The following is a 25,206-nucleotide window of genomic DNA, read 5'->3' as shown; positions in this document are numbered from 1 at the left end:
TTTTAAGAGGAAAATCCAAAACTCTTACCATGGCCTTACATGATCTGGCCCCGTGTTACCTTCTGACTTCATCTACTATACCTCTTGCATATTCTGCTCCAGCCACGATGACATTCTTGCTTTTCTTTGAAATTTTCCTTGACCATTCTCACCTCAGGGATTTTGTACATTTTGTTCTTCTTTTTCCCTCTGCCATGCATGCTTTTTTAGAGATAGCTGCATGGTTTGTTTTCTGTCTCCTTACTCAAGTGTCACATCACAATCTCTCAGGGATTCCTTTTTTGACTACTTTGCTTACAGTTGGCAGTCCTGTCCCCCACATATCATATTGCCTTCCGTGCTTTGTTTTATCCATAGTTCTTAGCACCATCTAACATGCTAATATACTATATACACTTTGTTTTGTTTATATATCTCTGTGTTAGAATGTAAGCTCCATGAGGGCAAATATTTTTGTCTATTTTGGTTAGGGCTAAGGAAGTGTCTGCTTTATTAGTTGTAGATGCTCAATAAATACTTGAATTATTGAGTTAAATTTACATAATGTTTATATGGAATATACTTTGTGATTTTAAGTTGTTTTATTACTTTTTATTGAAATAACAATATTATAACATTGAATACTTAATTTCCTAATGTAAAAAACCTCTTATTTCAAACCTCTGGTGTTTATTATGATTAAATGAAATAAATTTTTTGTAGTGATAACCAGTATTTAGTTTTATGAGACATTACAGATACTTAGAAACATTATATCATTATAAATCCTTTTTGTCGGCACAACACTATTGCACACAGAGAGTTCAGGCTGCCTAAAAGGGACCACTACTCCTCAAGGCAGCATCTGGATGTCCCCTCAATTTATACTGGCAGCATTGGAAGGATCTGATGAGTTAATATAAATTTCAGGAGCCAGAGAGAATCAGCCAGAGATACTAAGAAGTTCTGGTATGAGGCCTCAGACAGTTGTTGTTCTGCCCTCATTTAGGCTGCCAGCTTGGGGTGGACAGTGCTCTACCTGCTGGTATTGATCATCGTTCTGGAGAAGGCACTGTCATTCTTTGATGGCCAAGTCTGTTTCTGTTATTCATCAGTCAACAAAATCTTTTACTGTTAGAACTTTACTTTTTTTTTTTTTAATTTATTTATTTAATTTATTTATTTTTGGCTGTGTTGGGTCTTTGTTGCTGGGTGCGGGCTTTCTCTAGTTGCGGCGAACGGGGGCTACTCTCCATTGCGGTGCACGGGCTTCTCATGGCGGTGGCTTCTCCTGTTGCGGAGCATGGGCTCTAGGCACGCGGGCTTCAGTAGTTGTGGCACGTGGGCTCAGTAGTTGTGGCTCACGGGCTCTAGAGTGCAGGCTCAGTAGTTGTGGCGCATGGGCTTAGTTGCTCCGCGGCATGTGGGATCTTCCTGGACCAGGGCTTGAACCCGTGTCCCCTGCATTGGCAGGCAGATTCTTAACCACTGCTCCACCAAGGAAGCCCAGAACTTTACAGTTTTAGGTTTGCTTTGTTAGGTTGCTTTCCTCATCAACGGTACATTCAAACTCTCTACAGGGAGGGGGATTTTGGAAATATTTCTGTATCCATTTGATTTTGACCTTGCTCTCAGATATAGGACCACGTGGAAACCTGAAGCTCTTTAACTCATCAACTTACTGATGTGAGAAAGCAGCCATCAGGTGGTACTGAGAGGGGGAGATGAGGGCAGGGGAGAGCAGTGTTGTTTTTTTTTAAGGACAATGCCTATTTTTTTTTCAGAGAGGTTGATCTATAAAAAATCACAAAGTCAAATTATTAAAATACAAGACTTATGAATGTACCAGGGTTTTAGGCAGTTGAAAGAATAGATGCTTGAGGATTCATTGGTAAGAAGTGACTTGGAGTGGCATGTATTTTCTGTCAAGTAGTTCATCTGTTTTAAATGAATTATGGGCCATTAACTTTTTGTTTCAGGTCCCAGAGATTTGTTATGTAGCTTATAAATTGGTACAGAGGAGGTCTCATGTTCCAGTCTGCCGTGGGGGACAGACAGAATTAGGATTGGGGTATGAAAACCTGGTGTTGGGGTAGGGTGTCTATGCTATTTTGCTCAACTGAAATTAGTTGCTTGCTTGTTTGTTTTTTAAGTACCTAAAGGGTACTTTTTTTTTTTTTTTTTTGTGGTACGCGGGCCTCTCACCACTGTGGCCTCTCCCATCGCGGAGCGCAAGCTCTAGATGCACAGGCTCAGTGGCCATGGCTTACGGGCCCAGCCGCTCCGCGGCATGTGGGATCTTCCCGGACCGGGGCACGAACCTGTGTCTCCTGCATCGGCAGGCGGACTCTCAACCACTGAGCCATCAGGGAAGCCTCTAAAGGGTACTTTTTTATAGAATGTAACAGAAATTGGCAAACCCAAGGAACTGCTACCCCTCAATGTTGCCTGATTGTCCAGTTCTGTTACAGACTAGTCATATATTCTGTACTGTACTAGTTAATCTGTGCTTTCTTGGGGAAGATGGAAGTGCTCCTGGAGAAAAATTATTTCACAGTTTGAGGCACATTTTTCTTTTTTTGGCATATGCTTGTTTCCAATTTTAGAATGGTTTAGTGCTGCATATTTTGCAGTTGAGAGAAAGGAAACATTGATTTTGTGTGTATGTGGCAAAGAGATCTAGGAAATTAACAGATGTTTGACAATAATATTTTGAAAGATTGCTCTTGAGAGATTGCTGTTGAGAGATTGCTGGGGAAACGCAGAAACTAAAAGACAACATTGTATTTGCAGTTTCTTTGTTCTTCAGTACAGTTTCCCTTTTTCTGTACTTAGCTTCTGTGGATAAAGTTTGATAAACTTTTGGGTCCTCTAAAGATCTAAGCAGATAATTTCAGTTTTAAGTCAACGTGAACAGTATCAGATAGTTCTCCCTCTTCTTTCTTCATAGAGAGTATATGGATCAGGAAACTGATTTTTACTATTCTTTTAGTGGTTACCTCAAAGATTAAAATATGCACTCTTGACTTCTCAAAATGTAATTTTACTTTGTATTTTTTACCTTATTCCATGACATTGTAACAATCATAAAACAATTTTTGACATTCTCCAACTTATATTATTGTATATTTCAATTCCATATTTATTTTTATTTTCTCTCCATACATGTATTTACTGCTGACAGTTGAAATAGCACAAAATACTTCCTTCCTGTTATTATTTAAACTTTTAAAAAGCAGGAAAAAAATTTAGCTCTATATTCTGTGCTCTAATTATTATGTATTATCCAAACTATCTGGTGTAAAGCCACCAAGCTCTTTTTTACACTTCTCCACAAGTTCTTTAGCTTCAATTTTTTTTTTTTTTACTTTGTGTTGGATTCCTCTGTTGGCTTTAGCTTTCTAAAATACACAGGGAGCTATGAAATTGAGTGTTTTTTAGGGCCAAATGAAAAAATAGATCTAATGTATATTAAAGTCAGCAAGACATTCCTAATACATGATTGCCTTATAAGTAACTGATATCTAGGTAGGGAGAAAAGAGATATAGGAAGGATGGCATGGGCTGTTAAAATTGTTACTGCGCCCTCTCCAGATTCTTGGACAGTAATACCATAGAAATGAATATTGCTCCCTCAAGATTCTTAGGCAGGCAAAGCTTTTTATTGAAAGGATAGCTTGAGTGCAAGGGAGAAGGTGGAAAAGAGTGCCAACTCCTTGAGGACTTTCAGGGAAAGGGTTTTAAAGGCTGGGTGAGGGAGGGGGCCGCACAGTGCCTGATCCGCTTGTGCTCAATTCTTGCACTGGTTGGCATCAAGGTGAAGTTTCAAGTATCATCAACCTTCTAGTTTCAACCAGTCTGGTGTCTACATGCTTGCAGTCAGCAGTTTTCCTCTGGCGGGGGTCTGCTTCCTGCAAAAATAACTTAGGAATGTGTGTCAGGCCTTTATCTGTATCTGTCAGGGAACTGGGAGTTCAGTGACTCTGCTGTGTGGCAGATTTATAGTCCCACTTTTGTCTTTTGGAAACTATGTACATAACATCAGTGGAACAGAGATAATCTTTTATTCCTGTGGGTCTTTTGGTATTATCTCAGAGGCCCAAGCCTTTAGGCAATTTGGGTTTTTTTGTTTCGTTTTGTGTTTTTTTCGTTTTGTTATTTATTTATTTATTAGCTGCGTTGGGTCTTTGTGGCTGTGCCTGGGCTTTCTCTAGTTGTGGCGAGCAGGGGCTACTCTTCGTTGCGGTGCATGGCTTCTCATTGCAGTGGCTTCTCTTGTTGTGGAGCACGGGCTCTAGGCACATGGGCTTCAGTTGTTGCAGCACACAGGCTCAGTAGTTGCAGCACACAGACCCCCTCAATTGAGATGATCATGTTTTTTTTCCTTTTATTCTGTTAATGTAGTCTATTACATTGGTTCAACGTATGAAAAACCCTTTCTTGCATTCCAGGAATAAATCCCGTTTGGTCATGGTGTATCATCCTTTTAATATGCTGCTGAGTTTGGTTTGCTAGTATTTTGTTGAGTTTTTGCATCATTGTTTAAGGGATATTGGTTTGTGGTTCTCTTTTTTGTGTGTTGTCTGGTTTTGGTATTAGGGTAACACTAACCTCATAGAATGTCTTAGGAGAGATACAGTTGATTCTTGTATCTTGCTTTTACACCCTGCAACCTTGAAAAATTCAATCATTCTAGTTTCATGGCTAATTTATAGAGATGGAATTGGGACCCAAGTCACTTGGCTGTAGAGCTCCTGCCTGGCTTCCAAGGTGGGGCTGAGGCAGAGGATAAGTTCTGGGTATAGCTGGTAGTTACTGACAGATGGTATGGTACCAGGAGCTGAGTCTCCTTTTTCCCCTGAGGGTCTATTAAGTCTGTGCAAACTTGACCCTATCGGCAGGTGAACGTGTGCTTAGATATGGCATTGTCTTCTGAAAGTGGTGTGTCTTAGTATTGTGCAGGCCAGATGGGGATAGGGTTTCTCACTGAGCTTTATAAAAAGTGTATTAATAATAACAATGATGGTACTGTTGATTATGAGCTTTCTAAGGACACTGAGGGATGGAAACTATCGAATAAAGGAAAACCAGGCTGGTGATATTTCACTGAAGGCAAGAGTGTATTCAAGATTTACATTCCCTTGTATAAATCTTGGGGTACATATTATTTCTGAACAAATTCCTGGTTTCTCTGAGTTTGTAGTCTACCACATTACATGAATGCCTAAGGTGATTAAACCATCTGAAATCCTGAATTATCGTTGATCACTTAAGAATATTAATTTTAATTCTTGGTTCTTTTTGACATCCTTAATATTGGTCTCTTTCTGGTTATTATTTTCATCTAAACATATAAAATTATATCAGTTTTATGGAGATTGAGTTCTTTTACTTACTATGAAACCTTGAATGCGTGCAATTATAAGCTATATTTTCCCCATTTTACACTGATTTTACTTGTTATAGTTTTTGCATTTCTGACATATCAGTGTTCCTGGAGCTTGCACCCATTTAAAGACAGGCTCAGTACTGAAGTTCTAGAATGAAGCAGCCTGATAGAAATTGTGAGGATAGCTTTGTGTACAATATTGTTAGGACAGCATGTCCTTGATGTATATATCATAATTATATATTTTGAAAAATTTCTTACAGGCAAAATGTGAGCATTATAAGAAAAAACGAATGGAGCAACAAGAGACTATTGCTTCTTTGCAGAAGGATGTCTGTAGATTAACAAAGGAGGACGAAGAGCGCATCATCACTCAAAACAGAGTGTTCTCTTATCTCTGCAAGAGAGTTCCTCATACCATCTTGGATAGACAGTAATGTTTGCTACGTAAATTGATATGTAGCTAGAGTCATCACTTTTTTAAAAACAGATTTCATCTTGGGTGTGGTTATATCTCTTTTAAACTGGTGAAGTATTCCTCTCCCTCTTCTCTGCTGTTTGTTCGTTTGTTTTAAATGTCATTAACTTTTTGAAGAAAATGGTCAGTTGTCCTGGAGAAGTACATGCTAGATTTGTCTGTTTGCTTCCGTACTATGTCATTTAATTTATTCTTCTATCTCCTATGTTCCCTCTAAACTGGAAGTTAGAGCTAAATTCAGATGCAAGTATTTTTGGCGAAATACTTCATAGGTGGTAATTTATGCTTCTAATTATAACATATCAGGAGGCACATAATGTCTAGTTGACCTACTCTCAGGGATGATGAGATTGTTCAGGGGTTTAAATAATAACAATCTGATCCTTCCACTATAAAATTTCTCATCATCCTTTCATCTAATGGTTTCCCCCATTGATGATCTTATTTTCAATTCTGCTATCCCTTTTTTTCCTATTTCTTTTTTTCCCAGAAGTCTTCCATTAAAAAAAAGAACCTTTCCTTTTGAATAGGGGCTATTTGGTTGCCCTATGGTTTGTTACAGGGAAGTGCAATGCTCAGTTCTTTCATTTTAATTCTAATTTTTTAGAGTAAGCAGTGGTTGCCCTAATGATCTCCAATGATAAGCAATAAGATTTTTTGTTTGTGCCTATCTCTCTTTTTTCAAAGGTTGTTATTAACTCGTGGGCTTTCAATGATCAAATTACCTTGTCTTTGGCCGGTGGGATCTTTATCATGTTGGTATTATATCCCTTAGACCCAACTCCATTAATCTTTGTTAGATTTCTTACTTTTAGGCAGAAGATACATCCTGTACATTGTTTTGCCCTAGGAACTCTTTTGAGGAATGGAGTTAGGTATTTGTTAAAACTAACACTAAATATTTAAAATTAGCTCATTTAAAATGAATTAATTAGACATTTCTCAAAAGAGCTCTGGTTCCTTTTAGTCAAGAATAGATTTTAGAGACCACAGTTTGAGTGTTTAGGTTGCTTATCTTACGTTGTCATTGATTTTAGGGCTTTTTAGTGGCAAGTACCAGGAACTATGTATATTTCTGAGAAAAATTTCTAACTGAAGTTAACACTACTGGGTTTTTATTTAAACTCTGATTTTACATTTGTAATGGTTTTCTTTTACACTGAAAATCCTTATTCCTAAGAATAATATCATAATTATTTATTTGCTTTATCCTATAATATAGAAAAAGTTTCAAAATAATAATTACCAGTATTGCTACTAACAATAAGCCAACTGAATGAAATTTAAATTTCTTTGCAATTATCTTCGACATTAATAATATATTCCACTATGGGTACAGTCAAAATATAGTGTTCTAAAATATCTTGAAATATTTCTTTTCTGTGTGTTTGTGGCACCAAATTAATATACAGTTAAGTTTACTTGTTTCAGTTTGTTTTCAGTTTTTAGGGCTGGCTTTTAAAATTTATTTACTTTTGAATATGTAAGACGTTTATACAGTTATAAAGTCAAAACTGTAATTATTTATATTTGGAGAGGTTTTGTTTTCATTCCCATCCCCTTAACCTATTCCTTACTTCTCCCTATAGATAATTTTTTTAGTGTTATTTTTAGCAAATACAAACAGTATGGATATTATATTTCTTTGTATAAAAGATAGCATCTTGTTCTTTTCACTTAATAGTATAAACTAGTTACATTTTAACTAGTCTTATGTGTTTACATAGTAGGATTGGGGATTTCTACTAACTAGGTATGTCTGTTTTATACTATAAAAATAAATGAAGTCACATATAAGTTAAAAACAAGTTGAAACTATAGATTGTTTCAATAATTATTTGAGAGATAATGCACACATATACATGTACACAAATATATATATACAATTTTTATCCTTTTGAAGGACGAACTAGGATAAAAATATAAATAATAAATAATTTAAATAACAAAATGTAGTTGGAGCTAGGTGTGAATAAATAGAAAAACAAAGAAAGGAAAATAGGAGTAAGGAAGAACAAAAAGAAGGAGAGAGGTAATTACAGTGGGAGAATAAGGTAAGAAGAGAGATAGAGGAAGAGGAATGAAAACAAAAACAAAATAACAGGCACTTTGAATGAGTGAGAGGGCAAGAAAAAGGGAGAGAAGCATTGAGAAAACTTACCAAGTACCAGATGAAGCCAAGCTAATTCAGGTGTGAATTTGTCTGATGGCCTAGAGATTCTCCGCTTTATTTGGTTTTTAATAAAACAAATTTTCAGTTTGAGCGCAAAACTTAAAAATTGTGAATTAACCCTTATATAAAAATGCATCAGTTGTAGCCACTACAGCTATTGTCAAAAGTTACAAAGGCATTGGGACAAAACAGTATAGGACATACACAGATGAGTAAAGCGATGTTTGCTGCATTTATGGACCTGATAGCTTGTTGGGTAGATAGACACATACTCAGGTAAGTAAAATAAAAGGCACATTGGTATGTGCTGTAATGGTAAGGCAGACAGGATACTAACTGGGCGTGGCATAAGGAGAGCTTAGTTTCCACTGAGAAAGATGGGGATGACCAGAAAGACTTCATGAAGGAGGTAACTTGTAAACTAGATTATTAGGAACTGTAGAATTTTTTTTAAAACACAATAAAAGAGTTTAATAAGGTGTCCAGTTTACAAAATAAATCTATAAAAATCAATAGCTTTTGTTTTACACCAATAATAACCTGGCAGAAAATGTAATGGGAGGAAAATTCCATACACAGTCATAACAGTAAATATGCAATACCCAGGAACAATTCTCCTGAGGTGTGTTGAAGTTCTAGACGAATGCTTTAAGATTTATTTGCAGACGGGAAGACATATCATGTTCCTTAAAGGGAGCAGTTGATGGTAGTTTGAATTTTGTGTGTTGTAATTCTCATTACATTTGTATTAATTTGTTCTGGCATCTGTATTCCCCATGATGCTGTAAGCTCAATGACGCCAAAGACTCCATGTCATTCCCTGCTGTGTTCTAGTGCATGTCCAAGAGGAATTGTAGAGTTTTAATAGACGTTAATGAGGAAAAGGGTATTCTAGTTAGAGAAATATGGTGTCTGGGAAACAAAACGTATTTGGGAGTGGCAAGTAGTCCAGGTAGTCCGAGAGGTCTGGAGTGTAGGGTGCACAAGGTGATGGTATCTTAGGAGACAGTACGGAAGGAAAGGTGTGCTGAAACTTTGAGGGGCTTCAACTCCAGGCTGAAGAGTTCAGGTTCTACTTTCTGTGTAGCAGGATTGAAAAAGCCCAGGATTTATGAGCAAAGGAGATAGACAAAATTAGTGATCGGTTTTAATAGTCTAGTTGGTAGATAATAGAGGTCTATAAAGAAAAAAGAAAGGAGAGAGATACTGCAGAGATGGACAGGAATTGTCTAGACTGACTGACTGTAGATGTTGAAAGAAGGAGAGCAGTCAGAGATAGCCAGATTTCAAGCTACGTTTGGGGAATGGGGAAGGAGGATAATGGGTTCATTTACGAACATTAGGCACTTTACGTCAGCCACAGAGAGATATCAGGCCTACAGTTAGAAAGGCTGAACTCCGGAGAACTTTAAAATTTAGAGAGAGAAAGAAGAGACAGAAGAGGAGTTACGTTTGGGTGTCAGGCTAACCAAGGAACAAGAGTGTTTGAAGAAGGAGAGGGTGGTAAGAAGTGTTACATGCCACCTCATTGGTTTGTGTTTGCCTTCCCACTGTCTTATTTACTCAGAATTCCTGGTAAGTCCTCTTTAAAAGTTTATTGAAGGTAGAGGTAACAGTCATTCAGGATGAATGAAGTTTGCTATGAAGGAAAAAGATAGAAATGGAATGGTAGCATGGGGGAAGGAAGGGGTGAGAGGGCTTGTGAAGTATATAAAAGAAATTAAAGCATATTTGCAGGATAATATGAAAGCTGGTACGTGTTGGGATGGGGAAAGTTGAAGAGAAAGGATAATCTGGAAAGTTATGATATTAAAAGCATAGTTGGTTGAATTAGCTCTGAAAAAAAGGAGATGGGTAAGTTTCCCAAGGTAGGAGTGAAATACTATACATTCTTGCTTTAAAAAGAATAATATGTGAAAGTATAGTGTTATTTTATTTTTCTTTGAGGATTTTTTGAATTACAAAAGCAATATGTGCTTTTAGAAATTCAAACAATATAAAAGTATGTAAAGTAAAATGTTATAGACCTGCTTACCCCTCCTAATTTCCACATCCCAGAGATACCACTTTTAACAGTTTTGGTGTTTGTCCTTCCTAGTGTTTCACAGCAATAGTGCTGTTGGCTTTTGGGTGGGACCATTCTTCATTGTGTAGGGCATGATGAGCATTCATCATGTTCATTGATGAACTTTTAAGCATCGTCGCCCCCTCCCCAACTATTCAGTGTGACAACCAACACTGTCCCCTAGCTGTGGTATTATCCCTCAGCTAAGAACCCATAGAGTTCATTTTCAATACATATACAGATTCATTTATAACTATTTTCCTAAAAAAATAGAGTAATATTATACATTTTGCTATGCAACATTTTTTAACCTTATCAATTCTCATTAGGATGTACAAATTTACATTGTCTCTTCTCATGCCTCATCATTTTCTATAATATGGATGTGCCATTATTTATTTAACTTTTCCCTTGTTGACAAATATTTAGATTGTATCTGAGTTTTCACTCATAAATAATGGTGCATCAAGCAACTTCGTTCATCTTGAGTTACAGCCTTAGGCACACATTTATGTGGGAGTGATTGCTAGAGGTAGAACTGTTTGGACAATATGCATTTAATATGTTGAGATTTAATGTCTGTGGTTATTTAAAAATATATACATTAAAATTAAAATATATGGCATAGTGTGATACTTGCTTCTGGCAAAAATCACTTAAATTTTTTATAAATTTGCAGATAACATGTATGTTTATCACTATAATTTGAAATTGTATAGAGAGAATAGTAAATGTTCCAATACCACATTTTGAAAATAATCCAACTCATCTGTTTTCTAGGTTGCTTTGCCTAATTGATTACTATGAATCTAAAATTAGAAAATTTCATAAACAAAGGTATGACTAGTCCTGTATTACAATTTTTAAAGTTATTATCTAGTCATGAATTACAACAAAAGTTTCTATGGGCTTTTGAAACAAATATGCTTTGGAAATCTACCTGATATATGTGTAATTTACCTAATATGTTTAACTACAAATTTCCTTTTTTATAAAGATCTTCAAGACTGTACTTTACCACTTATGTTAAAGTATATTGTTGCATTTATATTAAAATATGTATATTTAATAATCACCAAAGTATCGGTCACAGAAGAAATAGTATTTTTCTTCTGTTGAAGTATTATAATTTGTTCTACTGATGTCATCTAACCACTAGATAGTTACTGAGTATATCCACAAAGTGTGTAGGGTTGGATTAGCTGCCTGCCAAAGTACAGCCTAATTAGTATGCAGATTTATATGAGATAAAGATAAAATGTCATAGTGAAAAATCAAGTATATAGAGTAAAGCACAGTTGTCACCTCTGATTAAAGAAATTAAAGGGTAAAGTTTAAAAATAATGGTCTTTGACTAACCAAAAATAGCTGAAAGATATCTAAGGCCAAATAATCTAAAGTGCTTTAATATAGTTATTAAAACAGTGGCTATTCTGTTTCATTGTTTATAAATGGAACAGTTCTTTTAACAAATATTTGAGTACCTACTTTCTGCCAAGTTCTGTTTTTGTTACTGAACAGATAAAATAGATAAACTAGAATAAAGCAGATAAGTTCTCTGTTTTCATTAAGCGTATCTGCTTTCATTAAGCATACATTGTCTAGTATTCTTGCCCCAAGAGTACTGACTCCAGAAACTCAGTAGGACTGATGACAGAGCTGTGCTGGTTGCTGATAACTTCTAGCACCTTGGGGACTCTTAAAAAAGAGCGGGATGGAGGGAAGAAGGGAAGAAAGAAGTGAAAAAGGAAGGGAAGATGAGAAGAGAACAACTAATGATAGAGCAACTCCTTGCTTTGTTCTATTCAGAAAGTAGTACTATACCAATTAACTTCAGGGACCTTCTGATTTTCAAAACTGTGTCTTTTAGATGGTAGGCATGGTGTTAGATAGATTCTAGAGATAGGACAATTGTTTGTTTGTTTATCTTGGCTGCATCAGCTCTTCCTTGGAGCATACGGGATTTTTTTTTTTTTTTTTTTTTTTTGCAGCACACAGGCTCTTCGTTGAGGCATGTGGGCTTCTCTTTAGTTGTGGCGTGCTGGGTTTTTTTCTCTCTTTATTTGTATCGCGTGGGCTTCAGAGTACGTGGGCTCTCTAGTTGAGGCACGCAGACTTAGCTGCCCTGCGGCATGTGGGATCTTAGTTCCCGCACTAGGGATCAAACCTGCGTCCCCTGCATTGGAAGGCTGATTGGATTCTTTACCACTGGACCACCAGGGAAGTCCCTAGGACAACGTTTTGAACACAATTCTTAGCTTCCAGGAATTTGCAATCTAGTAAGGGAAATTAAATGTAAACACATTAATAGTTAAAAATAATATGAGACTTAAAAGACACTAAGGCATAATGTCACAGTAGAGTAATTACTAAAAACTGTACAGACAGTAAGTAATACAGGAGTCGATAACAGGAACAAATTTGTTTTAGATGGAGTAACCAGGGAAGCCATTACAAAGCAGATGGGGGTTGTGCTTGAAGTTGAAGAATAAGTAAAATTTGGGAAAGCAGAAAGGCAAAAAAACCCCACTGCTTGTATGCTTTGAGCAAAAGTTCATAGATGTAAGAGAGTAGACTTTTTTACAGTACTATAAGCCAGTTTGGCTGGGCTTCATACCAAGAGTGAGCTATAAATGAACAAAAAGACGTCATTTGCCTTGGAAAGAAGGAAGGCGCTTTTTCCTTTGATACAGAAAAGCTGGTGATGAGGTTGTAGGTATGTGTATTAGGTGGGGTTCTAGAGAGAAACAGAACCAATAGAATGTACATTTATATGCAGAGAGATATTTATTTTAAAGGAGTTGGTTCCTGCGATTGTGAAGCTGGCAAGTCTGAAATCTGTGAGGCTGGCATGCAGGCCGGAGACCCAGGGAAGAGTTGATGTTGCAGTGTTGAGGGTGAAGGCAACCTGAAGGCAGAATACCTCCCTTCTTGAAGATTTCAGTCTCTGCTCTTAAGGTTTTTAACTAATTGCACAAGGCCCACCCACATTATGAAGGGTAATCTGCTTTATTCAAAGTCTCTTGATTTAAATATCACATCTAAAGAATACCTTATGGCCATATCTAAACTGGTGTTTGACCAAGTAGCAGGGCACCATAGCCTAGCCTAAAATGAACAATCATAGTATGTAAGAGTAAAGAGAAGGCAAATGAATAATTTCATTTGAGAGGTTGTAAACAGTTAAGCTTGCAGAATCAGGAAAATAATGAAAATGAGTAAAGCAGGTTAGGTGGGAACTGTGGCAAATTGGAGAGCTGTGTACCATCAGTCTCAAGGGGGCAGTTAAACTGTATACTCTGTGAGGAATGTGAGCCCACTGTAGCTAAATCTGCTTTTTTGAGAAGTTAGAATGTTAGGTTTATAAATGAAATCAGGCTTTTAATGTTTGCAACTAAAACTCAGTGCTCTACAACATATTATACAGTCCAGGCTGAATATTATTTGAAACCTTTGCTCTATATCTTTAATAAATTGTAATCTGGATTCAGGACTTGGTTGACTTTTTTTCTGTAAAGGCCCAGACTGTATGTTTTTAGGCATTTTAGTCTGTATAGTCTCTCACCACTGCTCAACTCTGCTGTTGTAGCATGAAATGAGCCATAGACAATAAGTAAATGAATTGGCATGGCTGTGTTCCATAAAACATTAATTTAAAAAAGCCTGCTAGATGTAGCCCACAGGCAACAGTTTGCTGACCACCAATCTAGATGATGAAGAGAGAACATTTGGGATTTGTAGTAAGAACAGAGAAGATTTAGTATAGCCATCATTGAAATGTCTTGTGTAGAATGTGGTGTGAGAGGTTGCCTCTGAAGTTGTGCAAACTGGCATTCTCTGACTAAAAATAATAAAAGGATTGAGGCCATTGGTGGGGGGTGGTGTTGAATCTGGTTGTCATGAATTTGTAGTGAAAATCTGGGATTGAGGAATGAGGACCTTGGAGGAAAGGAATTACTTTTTTGCTTAGCAATCCTATCATCATTGGTCTAGCTTAAGTGAAATATAATACTTTGGCCGGTGCAGACTACGCTCAGGTCAGATACTTGGACTGAATGTCTCATTAAGGGAGAAGGATATAGGAAGAAAATAGGGGCTGCATTATACATAATGTTCTCACAGGTGGAAAATTAGAAGTCACTTATACTTTGCAGTGATGAAGGGTCTGCCCTGAGGAGAGTTTTTCATAGTTCATTGACTGAACAAAGTTTATCAGTCTCTTTTCTAAGAGTAAATACTAACTTGATAGATTGTAGGAACTTCAAGGTGGATTTTGAGATCTGCAAATAGGATATTAGTATCACCTGAAGAAGCAGGAGTACTCTAAAAGGAGGGTGTAGAATTAACTGACAAGTATTATATTACTATAAAAAGAAGGCGAAAGAGAAGGGAAAATGAAGGAAGATGGGCTGTGATTTGGAGGCCTAAGTGGGATAAACAGGAAGCACAGGAGGAGGACGCATACACCTGTAGAGCTAGGGGAGCAAGACCAAAGGAGGAAGACAGATGGGACATGGGCCTCTTGCAGAGGTAGAAGCCCTCTGTTTAACACTCACTTTTTTTTTTTTTCGGTACGTGGGCCTCTCACTGTTGTGGCCTCTCCCGTTGTGGAGCACAGGCTCAGCGGCCATGGCTCACGGGCCTAGCCTCTCTGCGGCATGTGGGATCTTCACAGACCGGGGCATGAACCCGTGTCCCCTGCATCGGCAGGCGGACTCTCAACCACTGCGACACCAGGGAAGCCCAAACACCCACTTTTTAAGGGCAGTGTTGTCCAAAGTTTTTCTCATCATGAAACACAGAAAGTGATGTTTGTGTACCACACTGGGGTCTGTCCAGTTGTCCTGAGGGCTGAGAGAGATGAATATCTTGGCACCTTTGTAATACCTTTGCACAGCACACCTATGGCACACCATCTGGACCCTCATTTTAGGGCGCAGGCTTGAGAAGGCCTCCAGAGAGCTCATGAAAGGCAGTTTCTGAATACTATGGACTGGTATTCCTTTCTGCCTCCATACATGAGAAAACTCAGGGAAAGCAAAGGAAGCTGCAATCAAGGCAGCAGATATTTGAATACAAGTGTTAAGCAGTTGGAAATCTTAGAAAACTGCAAACATGGTATAACCTCTGAAACAGAGGAAAAGTAAATTTTAAAACGATAGGCTCTCGAAGCTATGTTGTTACTTTACCTACTTTTTAAAAAAATATTTATTGAATTTATTTTTGGCTGCATTGGGTCTTCGTTGCTGCACGCGGGCGTTCTCTAGTTGTAGCGAGCAGAGGCTTCTCTTCGTTGCAGTGTGCGGACTTCTCATTGTGGTGGCTTCTCTTGTTGCGGAGCACAGGCTCTAGGCGTGTGGGCTTCAGTAGTTGTGGCTTGCGGGCTCTAGAGCGCAGGCTCAATAGATGTGGCTCACGGGCTTAGCTGCTCCACAGCATGTGGGATCTTCCCGGACCAGGGCTCAAACCCGTGTCTCCTGCATTGGCAGGTGGATTCTTAACCACTGCACCACCAGGGAAGCCCCTACCTACTTTCTTTACCCAGAAATATATATCACTGTAGATTACTATATCACTACATGGTAATATAGATTAATATATCACTGTAGATTACATGGAATATATTGCTGGCTTTTTCTATTAGTATTTCCCTGGCTTGGTAGATAGATTAAGGAGCCAAGGAAAGTAACGTAGGAATAAAACCTACAGGCCTCAGATTGAATTTCTTCTGAGATGTCAGAGACATTTGGAAAGTTACCCCAAGGAAAATAGTTCTATAATGAATTAGTAAAGTGAAGTCCCCTTGTCTAATTCCATCCTTCTTTTTAGATAGAAATTTTTAAATTGGTCTTGGGAAATGGAGGCAGGTGGATTTGAGATTAACCTCTGACTGAACATGGTTTGGATTAGGGAAGAAAATAAAACACAGGATTTCCCTAGTTTTGCTCTTTCTCCCCACCCCTAAGGAGCACGATCGTCGACACTGGGTCCCTCCTGAGGCTTCTGGAGGCCATTGGAGAAAGAATGGAAGGAATTTGGCTGTGGGGATCCCATGTCCAAATGAGAGTTTGTGGATGCTTAGAATTATGTTTTTACTCCAAGAAAACCACAAAATCTGTCTGCTAAATAAAGGACTACAGGAAAAGAAAGTGAGGATTCTTTACTGAAACTCATTTCCCTTTAGGTCTGCATACATTTAAAATTGGTCTCCTCTACTATATTCATATATCAGGTTTCTCTTGAGAACAAGTATAGCCATAGTGGCAGGTATTTTAGAGTATATATAGGGAATGATGTGAGTGCATAGGCTTTGGAACCAGAGAGATTTCAATTTGAATCTCACTACTACTACTAACTATTTGCGTGACTTTGAGCAAGTTAAATAACTACTCAAACTCCTCACCTGTTAAATGTGAAATCGTTTGTATAAAACATCTATTTTAGTACTTGTTATATAGAGGCTACTCAGTCATCCTTATTTTAGTCATCTTTCCTAAAATGGTCATTTGTTCAAGGCTGGCATGTGTTTTAGAAGAAGGTCTGAGGGATATATTAGTACAGCTGTCTCGAATAGAAGTGTAATGCAAGCCACATATATAATTTCGCATTTTCATGTAGCCAAGTTGAAAAGTAAAAAGAAACCAATGAAATACATTTTAATATATTTTATTTAATATCCAGGTTAACAGTACAGTTAGTCTTTGTAACCCTTCCATGGCTCAACCAATAAGCATTGGCAAAAAACACAAGATTGTTAAAGTCATTTTGTTTCAGTGGTTCTGCAAACTGGTATAGCATTTACACAGGCGCTGTATAATTTTAACAACTATATTCATGACACTGTCATAGTCTGCTTCAGAAAACTGAGCACATTTCTAATATGTATTATACAGTATAACAAAGCAATGAGAAACATCAGTCTTTTGAACATTCCAGTAAATCTGGATTTTTGATGTTACAAAGCTAGAGCACCTTCCATTGTGGAAAAAAATGATTTTTTCATATCTAGCTGAAATTCTTCTTTGATAGATATGTAAAATTCAAAGACACACCGTAAGTGTGATATTTTTATTTTAAGACCTCAAATTGTCAACATTTCTTGGTAAATCTGGAAGTCCTCTGAGACAGAACATTCCCAAAGTGTTAATTGAGATATGATTCATCTAAAGATAAAGAAACGTATTTGCAATTTTTAAAATTAAATCAATTCGTCTTTGATGTTATAAGAAAGGTCTTGTATTCTCCAGGCAGTTGTTCATGGGCTTAATTGAAGATCTTTCACTTTTTTATAAAAATAACTTTTGTTTTCTCATAATTTTCCAACAAAATTTCCATAACAAATAATTTATTTCATGTAAGGACAGTTTCTGTTTTTGTGCAACACTTCAAAATGTTTTATAGGTGGCCAAAATTATAACCTCAGATTTTGCTAAAAAATTATTTTAAAAGTTTTTGTTGTATGGTTAATTTTGGTTTCGGTGACTTTAATTCTTTTTTGACTGTTGAAAGGAAACTTCTTAATATGTTCATTATGTATTTGCTGAAAATGCGTCCTATCGTCATCTACTTTATTATCCTAAAAGATTTTTTATATAACAACTTTTTAAAATAAACAGCTTTATTGAGATATAATTCACATGCCATAAAATTCACCATTTTAAAGCATACAATTCAATGATTTTAGGATATTCACAAAGTGTGTCATCATCTCCACAATCAATTTTAGAACATGTTCATCACCCCATTGAGAAACCCTGTTGGCAGTCACTCCCCGCCCTGAGCCCCTACTCTGCTGCAACACAACATCACAAAATATACAATTCCATTTACATGGAATGTCCAGAATATGCAAGTCCATAAAGACAGAAAGTAGATGAGTGGTTGCCTAGGAATTGGATTGTAGTAGAGTAGGGACTCAGGGCAGAGAGGAGATATGGGGAGTGATTGATAATGGGTATGGTATTTCTCAGTGGGGTGATGAACATGTTCTAAAATTGATTGTCGAGATGGTGACACAACTTTGTGAATATCCTAAAGGGATATCTCATTGTGGTTTTGATTTGTGTTCCCCTAAGGACTAATGATGAGTGTCTTTTTATAGGCTTATTGTCCATTTGCATATCTGTTTTGGAGAAATGCCTACTCACATCCTTTGCCCATTTTTAAATTGACTTTTTTGTCTTTTATTGTTGAATTGTAAGAGTTCTTTATAGCAAATTATAGTAGCATTCATTAGGAAATTTGTGGCATACGTTCTTTCAGTCTCTTTTCTTTACTGTTCCAATTATTGTACTGTCTCAGATGTTATCATCTCCACTTGATTCTATTAAAAATCTGTCCATAATTATTTTTTAAACTAAAAAAGTTTAGTTCTTATAATTAAAATAATAACTATATTAATTATCAATTATGATTTATATAGGCATCACCATAAATATAGTATCATAACAAACACCTTACAATGTTATATTGGTATATAGGAAAAAAACATTCTAACTGAATCAGTCCTTTGATACTGACTACACTGGTGGTGTGTTTGTATATAGTACTACAAACTACCCACGCACCCATTGCACAACTAGGCCACAACATTAATACCTTAACATGATGCATGGTAGTGGTATGTAGTCCTAAACAATAAAGTCGTGTTTAACAGAAGAATATTTTACACTGCTTCAGTTTTTAAATTTTAATTAAAATGAAATAGAATTGGGCTTCCCTGGTGGCGCAGTGGTTGAGAATCTGCCTGCCAATTCAGGGGACATGGGTTCGAGCCCTGGTCTGGGAAGATCCCACATGCCGCAGAGCGACTGGGCCCGTGAGCCACAACTACTGAGCCTGTGCGTCTGGAGCCTGTGCTCCGCAACAAGAGAGGCCGCGACAGTGAGAGGCCCGTGCACCACGATGAAAAGTGGCCCCCGCTCACTGCAACTAGAGAAAGCCCTCACACAGAAACGAAGACCCAACACAGCCAAAAATAAATAAATTTAAAAAAGAAAAAAATGAAATAGAATTAAAAGTCTAGCTCTTCAGTTGCATTAGCTATATTTCAAGTGCTCATTGCCCGTGTGTACCTAGTGTTTACCATATCGGACAGCCCTGTGTTAGTGTATCAGGATTTTTAAAAACGTTAGTACTGATTTTCTAGTACTTTATAGCTCACAGAATGCTTTGATATCTTTTTAACTTTTAACACCAATTCTGTGGGGTAGGTGTGACAGAAATTATCTCTGTTTTATAGATGAGAAAACAAATTTTGAGAGACTGACCTACCCAAATAACACAACTGGTTAATGGTGATGTCAAGACTTGAATCAGGGACACTAAGTCTGTGGCCTTGTCCACTTATACTCTGCATTTAAAAAAAAAAATTTATTTATTTATTTTTGGCTGCATTGGGTCTTTGTTGCTGGGTCTTAGTTGCTGCACGCGGGCTTTCTCTAGTTGTGGCAAGCAGGGGCTAGTCTTCATTGCGGTGCGTGGGCTTCTCATTGCGGTGGCCTCTCTTGTTGTAGAGCTTGGGTTCTAGGTGCACAGGCTTCAGTAGTTGTGGCACGCAGCCTCAGTAGTTGTGGCTCGTGGGCTCAGTAGTTTTGGCTTGTGGGCTCTAGAGCGCAGGCTCAATAGTTGTGGCACACAGGCTTAGTTGCTCCGCAGCATGTGGGATCTTCCCAGGTCAGAGCTCAAACCCGTGTCCCCTGCATTGGCAGGCAGATTCTCAACCACTGTGCCACCAGGGAAGTCCCTGCATTTTTTGATATAGATATTTTTGTGACCTAAAAGTACTAGAAGGAAAAAACAATATGCTTTGTTTGTTTATTCACTCAAGAAGTGTTTTTTCACCACCTCTTATGCCCCATATTCTTCTGGGCAGTGAGATACAATGGTGAACAAGACAAAGTTCTGGTCTTCATGGATCTTACCTTCCAATTAAGGCATTAGTGAACAAATATATACTATAGCACTAGGTAGTAAGTAGTATGTTCTAATACCATTTTCTGTGAGAATAAGTAGGAAATTTAGCTTAAATTTTAGTTCATGTTTAGGTTATCAAACCCTTATTGTATTGATTTGATTTTTTGTTAGCTAGATTTTTTTTCTTTGAAGATAAATTTTTCATAAATACACTGCACGTATCTTTTCATAGGCAATATGAAGAAGATGAAAGTCAGTCAGAAGAAGACTACAGAAGTCTGAGTGCTTCACCTACTTATAAAGGCCTTCTAATGGTATGGGGGCTATATGACTGATAAATACTTCTTTTATAAAGCAAAATGATAATCTAAATAATCTCCCAGGAAAGTTAACTATATTTTTATGAAATGTGTTGCAGTCATTACAGAATCAACTCAAGGAATCGAAATCTAAGATAGATGCACTTTTAAGTGAAAAGCTGAATCTCCAAAAAGATTTGGAAACCAGGTGAGAGAAACTTGTCATTTTTATTTAACTTCCATTTAAGCATAAACTGGAATTTTGAATATTAAATAAATCATTCTGTCCCCTTTACTCTAAAACTAATGTTGGGGACCTCATACTCATACTTATTTTAGTCATTTGTCTCTCATATCATGGAAAGAGCAAAAATACATACATAGGCAAGGGAAGTGAGAAAATAGGAAGAAGATAAAACTGGATAGGAACTCAGAATATATTCAGTCTTATGCCAGCAGGTTTCCCTTTCCCAAATAACTTTATTTTTTATTTTAATTGTTTTTTCCAAATTACTTTAGAATGTCTTATTACCTCATCATATGCCTGTGTTGTGGGAAGGGGGGGGAATTAAAAAGTTTAAATGGCATACAACAGAAAGGTTTATTTATGTACATCATACAACCACAAAAGGATGGCACTCTACCTGTTAACAGAGAGTAATAAGGAATGCACACTGCTGAGACTTCTTTATTCAACAAATATTTGTTGAATACCTATTGTAAGTTAGACATGGCCTTAAGTTCTGGGATAATATATAATAAGCAAAACAAATACCTTGTTCTTGTAAATCTTATACTTTAATGGAGAGGAGACTGATACCTACAGTAAAAACCATTTCTATAAAGTTTAAAAGCCTGCCACATAATAATGTGTAAATTTATGGTTATATAAATATGAGGTAAAAATTTATAAAACATGCATGGGAAGAATGAAGAATGAATTTCAGATAGTGGTTACCTGTGGTATGGGAAGGAGAGCAATGACAGTAATCAGGGTCACACATGGAGTTTTAAGTACATATATAATGTTTTAGTTAAAATATTTGAAACAAATTACTATTCAACTTTGATAAAGCTTGAGGGGTGGACACAGTACTATTTGTCTTACTATTCTCTATTCTTGTCCGTACATTTGAGATAATTCACTATAAAAACAAGTAATAGATTAATAACAATAAAAATGGGTAGAAAGTTTTGAACAAGGAATACACAGAAGAAGAAACCCAATGGCCAATAAATACCTCATTAGCAGTCATGAAATTTTTTTTAATTAACTAATTAATTTATTTTGGTTGTGTTGGGTCTTAGTTGCTGCATGTGGACTTAAGTAGTTGTGGCACGCGGGCTCAATAGTTGTGGCTTGCGGGCTCTAGAGCACAGACTCAGTAGTTGTGGTGCACGGGCTTAGTTGCTCCGTGGCATGTGGGATCTTCCTGGACCAGGGCTGGAACCCGTGTCCCCTGCAGTGGCAGGTGGATTCTTAACCATTGTGCCACCAGGGAAGCCCAGCAATCATGAAATATTTTAAGAATTTTTAAGCATACTTGTGACAAGTAACAGGGTATACACTATTGTTTATTATTAAATATCTTTACGGTATAGTTTTATTAAATAAAAATAAGTGCGTTCAACATGATTTATCTTCTACAGGCCCACACAGCATGAATTAAGACTTTATCAACAACAGGTGAAGAAGCTGGAGAAAGCCCTTAAGAAAAGCATCAAGTAATTATATTTTACCAAAGTTTAAAATTTATTAAGATTTTGTATCTTATTATTTATTTTTATTACCTGTCAGCTTACCCCATAGTGACCGTGGCTCAAAATTACCAGGCTGATGGGGGGGAAATGACATTAAAAATGGATATTTCTGGTTCTACAGTTTTAAAGGTTTCTACTGTATTGGATTTGGCTGTATATGCATCTTAAATAAGAACAAGGAAAAGGTAATTGATATAATAAAAGGCAAAGATTTTAATTAGAAAGTTGTCTTTGAAAATCATGGAGGAATTGCAAGAGAATCATTGAAATTAGAGGTGACAAGGCCCAAATTTTTGTTGGTGGTAGTTATGACATGAATAATATATAGCCTCATCGTATTTTAAAACTAAAGGTTGGGGTTCCCTGGTGGCGCAGTGGTTGAGCATCCGCCTGCCGATGCAGGGGACATGGGTTCGTGCCCCGGTGTGGGAAGCCCACATGCCGCGGAGCGGCTAGGCCCGTGAGCCATGGCCGCTGAGCCTGCGCGTCTGGAGCCTGTGCTCCGCAACGGGAGAGGCCACAACAGTGAGAGGCCTGCGACCACAAAAAAAAAAAAACTAAAGGTCCCAGAATGAATGCAGTGTGTCATTCATATCCACCACCTCTCTTTTATGACTTTGAAAAGCATGTACTCAGGAGTTTCAAAAAGTTGGTCTTCAAACAGTGATAGTATTTTCTGAAGATTAGCTATGTGTACTCTTTGATTCAAGGGAATGGGACTTGAAGTAGTGCAGTGAGCACTGAGATGAAATATTTTAAAAATGACATGAGTTAAAATATGCATTAGGTGTATTAAATCAGTTGTATTAGCATATGTTGATTCAATTTTCAGTGACAGCTGTTTCCTCCTTATGGCAGCACATGCCACAGTGAAAGGGAAGTATAGTATTCTGGCCATCCAGGAATTACATATTGAGTTAAATTAAGGAAGGAAAACTAAAAAAGAAAAGAGAAGTGAAAGGTTTGGAAAGGTTGCCTTCATTCATTCAATTAATATTTTTTCCCTTCCTACTATTGCTTGATATTTTAGGTACCTGTAGTACCTCTTCCTATCTGCTTGGCATTCTGCATACTGAAATTACAGTGGTAAATCAAATAGAAAAGGTTCTTGCTCTCATGAAGGTTATGTGAAGGGGGAAGGGCAATGAAAAAATAAATGACAATTTAGATATAGTATAAGTACTAAAGGTGAAATAGTGTGAGAGTTGCTATTGTATGAGTTTGGACAAGAAGTGGTAGTGACATGGTCGAAGGTGGCAGTAGTGGAGATAGAACTGATAGGACTTGGTGATGGATTGGGGATATAGGCAGCTGACGGGGGGGAGAAAAATCAAGAGTCAACTTAAAAAATCAAAAACTAATCAAGACTAAGTTTTAGTCCTGAATAACTAGGTAGTTGTTGGGGCATTAACTGAGATAGGAAAATTGGTCAAGGAGCAGCTGGGAAAAGGAGGATGTAAGGGAGATAAAAAGTCAGAGAAGGTGTAAGGGAGGAAAACTTCTCAGCCTTCTTAGGGTCTCTGGCTGGGCCTGAAAATTAAACTGACAAAGACAGATTAACATGAGAAAAGTATGTAAATTTATTTAATGTAAGTTTTACCTGACCTGAGAAGAAATGAAGACTTGAAGAAATTGTTAAGCTTGAGCATTTACTAGGTTTGAAGAAGAGTGGAAAGTTGTGGGAAAATGTGATAGTACAAAAGGGTATGAGCTAAGGGTAATAAACTGGGGGAAATTCAGATTCCTCGTCTTCAGAGATAAAGATGCTCTTTTCCTCTGGGTACAGGGAGGGCACCTGTTGCATGAGGGTCTTATGGTCTGCTTCAGGGGAGAAGGGGGAGGTCAGAGTCCTTCCTGCTCCTGCCATTTCTCAAATTCCTTTAGCTTAAAACATTTCTTATGTCAAAGTGGCATATTTTGGGTTTTCTGTTTGTTTTTGTTTTTGGCCACACCATGCGGATTGTGGGCTCTTAGTTCCCCAACCAGGGATTGAACCTGGGCCACGGCAGTGAAGCCCGGAATCCTAAGCACTAGGCCATCCCTCAAAGTGGCATATTTTGGAGTGGCATATCCTGATCCCCTTCAAAGGAATCTTAGGACTTCAATGTAAATGTATCAGTGAAGATACTCACACACATAAAGGCATGCACATATATTCATAGAGATATCTAGTTGTTTCCTCATTATTCACAGATTGCATATTTGTGAATTTGCCTATCTGCTAAAATTCGTTTTTAATCCCCAAATCAGTAGTGGTGGCACCTGCACAACCATTCATGGATGTGCCCAGTATACACATTTTCAGCTGCTGAGCGACGTGATGCTCTGCCCTTTTGTTTCAGCTTTCATAATGTAAATAGTCATTCTTTTTGCTGTCAGTGCCACTTTTATTTTTTCATTTTTTGCTTTTTGTTGGTGATTTCTCCAAGATGGTCCCAAGCATGGTACTGAAGTGCTGTGTAGTGTTCTACACACAAGAAGGCTGTGATGTACCTTGCAGAGAATATACATGTGTTAGAGAAACTTCATTTAGGCATGAGTTATAGTGCTGTTAGCCATGAGTCCAATGTTAATGAAACAACAATATTTAAAAAGATGTCTTTATAAACATTAACACACATAAAACGAGGTTATATATATTGATCAGTTGAGGAAAATGTGACCAGAGGCATGCAGGAACCTGATGCTGTATTTCCCCTAGCAGCAGTGGTTCAGTCTTCACTAATTCAGTGTACATGGTGACTTTATAGAGTATAACTACCATGAATAATGAGATTTGATTGTGTATATGTTTTTTGTTATTCATTTGGGAACTGGTTTTTAGAGTGACTTCACTATTAGACTTTAAAATTGTGATTCAGAACCAATCCCTGCTATGTATTCCTGTTGAATTTTGAAGAAATGATTTGCATTTTGAATAAAGGATTTGTGTTTTTTTTTTAGAAATTTACATTTGGAATTTAAAAAAATCTGTCATTAATTTGTTTTTAAGTTTGGAACTTTTGTAGTATCTAGATGTGAAACAGAGAATTAGGAATATTAGATAACTTGCCCATATTGCACAGGAGGTGGTATGTGGAAGAACTTGGAAAGAAATCAGGTCCATACCCAAGCATTTGGACTCTCAAGCTCACACTCTTAACCACC

General features: G+C 37.2%; 1 protein-coding gene across 10 annotated transcripts in view; it reads left to right on the top strand.

The window, feature by feature from the left end:
• The window catches only part of CEP70 (centrosomal protein 70), an 87,909-nt gene that overhangs the window by 33,265 nt on the left and 29,438 nt on the right, over positions 1-25,206 (top strand). For 9 of the 10 annotated variants that reach the window (XM_032631590.1, XM_032631595.1, XM_032631592.1 and 6 more), the window contains 5 exons: positions 5,632-5,801; positions 10,865-10,921; positions 20,232-20,313; positions 20,418-20,506; positions 21,949-22,023. In XM_032631590.1, the coding sequence (XP_032487481.1) occupies positions 5,632-5,801; positions 10,865-10,921; positions 20,232-20,313; positions 20,418-20,506; positions 21,949-22,023 (473 nt within the window). The remainder of the gene's footprint in view (positions 1-5,631; positions 5,802-10,864; positions 10,922-20,231; positions 20,314-20,417; positions 20,507-21,948; positions 22,024-25,206) is intronic. The other variant, XM_032631593.1, reaches the window with a different exon arrangement.

The sequence above is a fragment of the Phocoena sinus genome, chromosome 4 (assembly GCF_008692025.1).
Source record: "Phocoena sinus isolate mPhoSin1 chromosome 4, mPhoSin1.pri, whole genome shotgun sequence".
NCBI lineage: Eukaryota > Metazoa > Chordata > Mammalia > Artiodactyla > Phocoenidae > Phocoena > Phocoena sinus.
Note: the sequence above shows the minus strand (reverse complement) of the source record. Positions and strands in the feature narration are given on the sequence as shown.